Here is a 7,807-nt window from a genome sequence, read left to right as displayed (position 1 = left end):
GTCACACGCAGCGAGCGTGCTCAGTGTTTATGGAAGTAAACATGGATGGTAACGGTGGAGCGTATCTGCCACTCCCCCGCCGCCCCCGATGGAGGAAACAGAAGTGTGAGCGCTAACTAAACTAGCATCAGCAGCCAAGTACTGCCTGTGTGTTCTGGACACTTCCACCCCGTCAGAGCGCTGCGAGCTGAAGTCCAGAGATGCGTCGTGTTCTAACAACACACTAGTTATTATAACAACTATGAACAATAATGAACAACTAATGAGCCTTCCAGCATCAAGCCCTCCTCGTATCTGGACCTCCGTCTGGACAATCCCACAGCCTTGATATCCGACATAAAGAAGGTTTTACATTTAGTGTTGGATCATCGAGTCACGGCTGGACTTTAGAAATGTTGTCATCGTGTAGTTTGTCCAGTCGAACACAATAATCCCGACGCTGTTCGCTGCACATGTAGCAGAGAGCGTATCTCCACTGAGCTAATATCGGCTCGCAGTCAAACGTTTTCACGGCAGGTAGCGACTAGTTTGTGCAGCACCTGGCTGGAGAGTTGTTTTCACTTTTTACTGCAACATAAAGAATACCAGCTGCTATGTCAACAACAGACGTTTATACTCCCTAAGATCAGGATCAGCCCCAAACATCCAGCATCGGTCGAGCTCGAGTTCGTCATGAGCACTGAATAAACCAAAGCAGCGTCTCCACCAAACGTCTACTGTCTCAGCAGCAGAGCTAAATGTCCTCACTTGTTGCGCAGGTCTCTGCAGGCGGCGGTGTGGTTGACGGTGTTAACGTGGTCAACCCAGTCCTGGAAAAGACACAAAGGAAACACACAAACGGGAGAGCAAAGTGTCACAGTCAGATCCTCACCAGATAGCATGGACATAAACAAGGTGAGCAGCGTATAGCATTCATTAGTCACAGAACTAGTGGAAGCACAGAGACTCTGTCAGGGTTAAACATAGCGTGTACGCCCTTAGAGAATAAGTCCAGTTTATTTCTACTGGGCACATTTAATAAGTAAATAAAACATTGAAATGTCAAAAGAAGGAGTCACAGAGAACAGCTGGTGATCAGCGTTTACTATCACGGCAGTTAAGCTCCTCGTGGCTTTCCTCAGGATGCACTTTATAACTCTGGTACGACAAAAGGTGAACATCTGGACCGGCTAGTTTACTTGAAGGAGATCGGTTGGTTTACATGTGCAGGACTAACTTTCACTGTGGTCACGCTGTCTTTTGACAGACTCAGCAGGTGACTGGTGGATGTTTGCCCAGTGGGTCGATACGAAGGTGACTGCAGCTCATTTCAATTTAACGCTCGACTGCAAGCGTCAGAACCAGAGTACAGCAGACGGGGAGCTACGTCAAGTGGACGTGTCTGTGAAGATCCTCAGTCCTCCAGGTCATGGTTCTTCTCGTAGGTTAATTGTAGCAGCTGGACCTGCTTGAGTTCCTTGAAGACGTTCCACCTTCATCCAAGAGGCTTCATCAGCTCTGATTGACTGGTTGGGAGCTCCAGATATCCTGAAGGAGCCATTAACACCTGGAGGGGGAGGAGCAACAACGCCCCAACTGAAGCCCAAACTCAGGTGTTAATGGCTCCAAACTCCCAACCAGTCAGTCAGAACTGATGAAGCCTGGATGAGAGGTGGAACGTCTTCAAGGAACCCAAGCAGGTCCAGCTGCTACGATTAATCTACATCAAGTGGAAGACATGGATGCAGACAGACTACAGGATGTCCTGAGGTGGTGTCACCAAGCTCACCACTCTGCTGCTGGGGAGAACACTTTATGCTTTAGAGCAGGGATCTCCAGCTCTGGTCCTGGTGAGCTCCTGTCCTGCAGGTTCTAGACGTTACTGCAACACACCTGACTCACATTAATGGATCATTAGAGACTTGTGTAGAACTTGAGCTGCTGGAGATCCATTCATGTGAGTCAGGTGTGTTGCAGTAACGTCTAGAACCTGCAGGACAGTAGCTCACCAGGACCAGAGCTGGAGATCCCTGCTCTAAAGAATGTCGATGGCAGAAACCTCCAAATCTCGCGATGGTCTTTCCACCTCCCCTGAAATCACCTGGAATAACAGACGAGCCCATACAGGAAGTAAAAGGCACTACGGTGAGCAAAAGGAATGTGCCAGGTGACTCAACGTATGACATGAGCTTCATATCTTTGGTATCTTTGAAAAGGCAGAAGCCAACGATAAACGCTGTTCACGAGCTGTTCTGTCCGACCCATTTCCCTCGAACCTCTACGACAGGTTAGAAAGTTCACATGACCCGTAGAGCCGGAGCAGCCACATGCTGGAAGACTTTCATTCAGAGTTCAGGCCCGGCTAGAAGAACATGACACAGAGCTTAGTGTTGCTCAGATGATGTGTGAGATGTTCATTTCACTTCTCGTTAGTGAGATTATCAGTCTTCACCATAAACAAAAGCTCGTCGTCTGTTTTCCGAGGTTGTCGGAGGGTCAGTCATTTATTACACCAGTACTTGCTTAATTCTTTTCCTACGCCGTGTGACACGTCTGCAGATGTTTGACAATTTAGATAAAAATGAAAAGAATGCATTGAATAAAGAAATAGTTCAGATAAGCCGAGAGGTACAGAGTGGGACACTAAAGACCTTTTACAGACACATTCAGCTGGATCACAGAATACAATGAGTGGCTACTTATTCATAAATAATAATAATAAAAACCTTAATGTAGGGAGATACGACTCTTTTAATGAGAAAATGTAAGAGGAAAGAAATGACTTTGTCTCCTTCTGTCTGAACACACAGGCTCTTCAGCTACTTGGCAGAAAGCTGGACACTCGATGACAGAGTTAAGTCTAGTTCCAAAAACTAGGATTACAGGCAAACCGTGGCAGTGTGAAGCCTTAGTTATCCTGATGTATAGTCAATCAGCACCGTCTCAGGACACGAGAAACCCCGATGCAAAGCGAGAGACCAGCGTATCGGCTGTTTGGGGGAGCATGACTTTATTCAGGAGTGAGAACTGTCAGTAATACTTCTGCTCAGTTTATTCTAACCGTTTAAATTAACTATTTACAGTAAAATGAAAACAGATAGCTTCCATGTCTTAAACACCAACTTTCTGTCAGTCTGACATGATCAGGCGACATGTTGGGGCAAATCGTGACCCGGTAGAAACCCAGACAGCGTTCAGGAGGAGAACAGTGGAGGAAAAGAGAAAAAGGAGCTCTAACTGTATGCCTACTTTGCAAGTTTATTAAATATCCGTAATTGTCTGTAAATAAAAAATACTAGACTAACAGTGTACATTTCACAGGAACAAAAAGTGTGATGAGGAACACTGGATGTATTCAAGGTGGCTTCACGCAACATGAAAGTCTGCCGACACGCTTCTCTCTCTGGTTCTGGAGCTCGCCGAGGTCAGCATAAGGGCTCGGGTTGTAATTACACTGCAACCAGCACCTGATGGCCAAAACACCTGCCAATCAGATAAACGGCGCCCTCGTCATATCTGCTCTTCATGTGACAATTTATACTATCAAGACGGAGAAACACATCAGAATAAGTCGAGTGTTTTTATCACTGCCATCTTCTGACATGTCACAGCAGAAACAGAGAGAGGTTCTGCATCTGTCGTAGCCTCGTGTACACCTGGATGGCACTGAGGCAGGTTCTGCATCTGTCGTAGCCTCGTGTACACCTGGATGAGGCAGCACTAATGTCGTCATGTTTACTTATGCGTTTCCTGTGGAGTAGTGAAGGTCCCAAATCACACAAACACATGAATAAAAGAATCATAAAGTAAGAGCGGAAATAACAAGAAGAATAAATAAAAGATTAATAATGTGGCAGTATAAAGCAATATTAATCAAAAATTAATCCATAAAAGAAAAAGCTAATAAATAAAGACAAAAAATAAAATAATTTAAATTATGATTGTTTTTATTTAAATATTTTTTATACATTTTTTAAAAATTATTCTTTCATTTTTATTTTAAAATTTATTTTCAAAGGTAAAGAAATATGCTCAGAAAAATGTGTGCAGTAGGAATGTTGTAAAAAAAAAAAGAAAATAAACAAAATTAAAAAGTTTTAAAAATAATAATAAACACAAAAATAAATAAACAATAATAAATTATTATTATTATTGTATTTATATTTCTACTTTTATTAGGCTTTTCTTTTATGGATTCATTTTTTATTAATATTGCCACATTGTTAACTTTTCATTTTATTTATTCTCCTTTTTATTTTCAGTTTTACTTTATTCTTCTTTTATGGATTTATTTTTGTAACTTGGTGCTCTCACTGCTCCATATTCTCCTGCTGTGACAAGTCAAACTGTCCTCTGTGAAACGATGGACACAGCGTTCAGCCAGCTCGGTGACGCTGTGTGTAGCTCACGTACAACCTGAGACTCAACCACCTGCTCGATGCGTTCAAAGACAGCAGAGCATGCTAGCACCATTAGCATCTAGCATTCAGGATCATGGCTTTGGCTGGTTCCAATCTCTACGTGTAGCCTCTGCTGTTCTACTGCTAATGGGACATGCTAACGAGGCAGAGACGTCAGGATCTCATCCTGACAGCCGCCTGGTGAAGGCATGTGGCAGACGAACATGTAATATTCAAACATACTCTTTGAGGAAACGGTGGGACAGCAGGCAGGTCAACACTCACCTTTTCCTGATCACACTGTGTGTGGCACAGGGAGCAGGTATGAGGATACACCTTTGGAGACACAGCTGAGAAATCACTTATCATGGTGGGGGTGGGTAACTTCTTGCTGCTGTTGTGAGGCTTTGAGCCAGATGAAGACGAGAGAGAGCGTCTGGAGGAAGCCTCGCTCCTGGCTTCAGACGAGGGCCTGAGTTTGGATCGGTCCCGCCTGTAGTCTCTGTCCAGATTGCGAGACGTCGGCGACGATGGAAATTCTCTCCCCGGTGAGCGACTGCTCTTGCGCTGGTCGCCGCTCGTCCTGCGGTAGTCCCTGTCTCCATGCTTGCTGGATTCAGTGTGCTCCAGATGAACTTGTCTCCTTTCGCTTTTATCCGGTTTCGGAGCCGATGAGGGCGCCGCCGACGCCACCGCGTACATTTTAACTGTCCTTTCACTGGAGAGCGGCTCTCTTTTGAAAGTCTCTCTGGTGCCGCTCTCGTCCTTTGCCCGACTGGCGTGGCCGTAGTCGATGACTTTGCCTGCGGTCTGTGTAACGGTGAGAAGGCTGGGCACTTCCGTGGAGCCTGGATGTGCCAGAGGAGCAGAGTGGGCAGCAGGCAGCGGCGGGATGTCACGGACGCCACGTGGAAACGAGGACGAGGAAACAGAAGCCACGGTTTTCTGGTTGCCTGATTTGTTGATCTGGATGTCACGGAGTATGAACGGCAAAGTATCTGGGGTGAGCTGGTCATCGGGGTAGTGACTCAGCACCTCCAAGTCCTCATTTGAAAGTCCAAAGCTTGCCAAGATGCTTCCTGCACTCTCTGGTGTGTACAAGCCCTGACCGTCCCCACCGCCGCCTTGGGGGTGCCGAGCTTGGGGAGACAATGAGTCACTGACGGGGGGAGTCCAGGTGGGAACTCTTGCTCCTACTTGGCTGCCCTGGGGCGGCTGTTGTTGCCCCTGGTGGCTTGCATTAGGTGCAGGACCGGCAAACAGTTTAGTTGGAGGCTGGTAGCTTGACCAGTCCACTCCCTGCTGGTGACCAGGCTGACTGTCAGCAGGAAGCGACACCGTGTTAGAGCCGTAGCTTCCGTGCTGACTGATCCCAGAACTTGAGCCCTGGTTTTGGTGCAGGTTGGGTCGATTCAAGTGGTCCATTTGGCGATGGTCCATGTCCCTGGCGCCGCGGATAGCCAGGGCAGACTCCAGCTCATCAGGAAGCTGGGTGGGACGAGGAAAAGGGAAACTCATCACCTGCATGTTAGCATGATTCTGATGCTGGTTGGGAGGCGGCTGATGGAGAGGAGGCCGAGGTCCGTTAGGAAAAGGCTGCGATCCCTGCTGCTGAGAGTGTTGGTGATACATGGCAGCAGACAGACGCGTCCTTGTGGTTCTGTAGGTTTTACTGTTCGTGTTGAAGCCCACAGCCGAGACCTGCTGTCTGTTGAGGAGACTAAGGAGGGCCAGGTGAGGCGGCAACGCTGCTGCAAACCCGCTGCTGCCAACAGCGATGGTCGCGAGAGTCGCAAGCTGCTGGAGAGCGATCCGGCTCTGACTCTCGATCTGAGCCAGCAGCAGGGTCGTTGCTGCCGCAGCACTAGCCACAGGTCCGAATACGAAGCGGTTCCCTCTGGTGCTGCTGGCGATGGAGAGTTCTGCACGGGGCTCCGAACTAAGGGTAGCAGCACGGTGCGAACTACTGTCAGTGTGCACCGTGAGGCTGAGGTGAGAAGCAGAAATATACTATTACAAATCAACAAGATTCAGTTTTCCATGAAGGCTTCCTTTTTCCCCCACGCTCGCTTTAGGTTCAGCAGAACCTTTGTTCTCGGCGTCTCCTTTAAAATTTGTGAAAGCTTCCAGGTCTGGTTCCTGTGGTCGACTGGGCTCGCTGCGTTTTTCTCTCAGAATGGAAGAAAAAGGCGACATTATGCAACAACAGTGAATTAATTGCATTTAAAACCCACCAACAGCAGGTACAACCCCCCACAAGCCTAACCCCAGAAGAAAAACATGCTTCCACAGTAACGTCTGCTAGCCAGTGGTGCACATTCAGCACGATCCCACACATCCCATAATGACATGTTCAGAACAAAAGACAGTAACTCTACAAGCATGGTGTGCAGTCTTCACACTGACATGTTTAGACGTTATAAACGACACTCGTGTCCCCGTGGCCTGAACCAGATCTAACACAGCCTGGCAGAGAGCTAGCATAGCGGTATGTACATGAGCTTAGCACATTCAGATAAAGCCACGGTAAACTGTGGGTGTCTGAGGCTCCAGTGGGAGAGTCAGTCGCTGAACACAGACAAACACACGAGGCGTTTTTACAGGATGTAGCATATACTGGGCCGGAGCAGCATACCGGGGATTAGACCTGAAGCCAAGCGCCGCTAGCGGGCAGGGCGTAGGACTTCTGGAAACCTCCCACCGTGTCTGGGCTCCAAGCACCTTTAAAGTCAACTACTTCGGTTCTGTTAGTGAAGAATCATAAAGGCGTGGACGCCCAAGAACCTCCTCGTGCTCACATGCAAAACATTGGTTTTAAACACCACTGGTTCTCCCGGGACATGCATAGAAAAGCCGGTCGGACCCAATAGATGGTTGTTTTCCTGATCTACCAATCAGCTTCCTAGGATGTGTTTAGTCAAGCAGCAGCACCAGAGTCATGTTCAGTGATCTAGTGGGTCTACACGTCCTCCATGTCATACCGTGTCTGGCACCGTGTCATAATTAGACCACAACGTGTTGGTGTGCACGGTCAGTCTGACGGAGTGCACGTTTCCTTTTAACAGAATAATCCAACCAGCAGTGAAACCGTCTGGAGATCTGGCAGTTCCCTCCACAGACACACTTCATCAGCAGAAGCTTCAGCTGTGATTAAACAGCGCCGACTTCTCGCATCACTGTGTTGAATAAACACACGACCGCAAACATCTGATGTTTCTCAGCAATGAGCATCGGTGGTCTGGACCAGAGGTTCTCAAACTGTTGGAGCCACGACCCCCAAGACAGCATGAGTCTGTGTTCGTGACCCCCCAGTTAGAATCATTAATACCTCATCAGTAATAACTCTGTTGTTCATCATTAATGCGTTAAAATTAGCGTGTTAATTCCACAGATTAATCTCTTTACATTAATTTTCTTTGAAAGAATGA

General features: G+C 47.4%; 1 protein-coding gene across 1 annotated transcript in view; it reads right to left on the bottom strand.

Annotated features, from left to right (window-relative positions):
- The window catches only part of LOC103360389 (zinc finger protein 638-like), a 29,386-nt gene that overhangs the window by 10,666 nt on the left and 10,913 nt on the right, over positions 1 to 7,807 (bottom strand). Inside the window, exons 6-7 of the mRNA XM_008286115.1 lie at positions 4,665 to 6,366; positions 748 to 809 (exon numbers count right to left, since the gene is read on the bottom strand). Coding sequence (XP_008284337.1) covers positions 748 to 809; positions 4,665 to 6,366 — 1,764 coding nt within the window. The remainder of the gene's footprint in view (positions 1 to 747; positions 810 to 4,664; positions 6,367 to 7,807) is intronic.

This window comes from Stegastes partitus, unplaced genomic scaffold (genome assembly GCF_000690725.1).
Source record: "Stegastes partitus isolate 25-593 unplaced genomic scaffold, Stegastes_partitus-1.0.2 Scaffold433, whole genome shotgun sequence".
NCBI lineage: Eukaryota > Metazoa > Chordata > Actinopteri > Pomacentridae > Stegastes > Stegastes partitus.
This window is presented reverse-complemented; position numbering and strand designations above follow the sequence as displayed.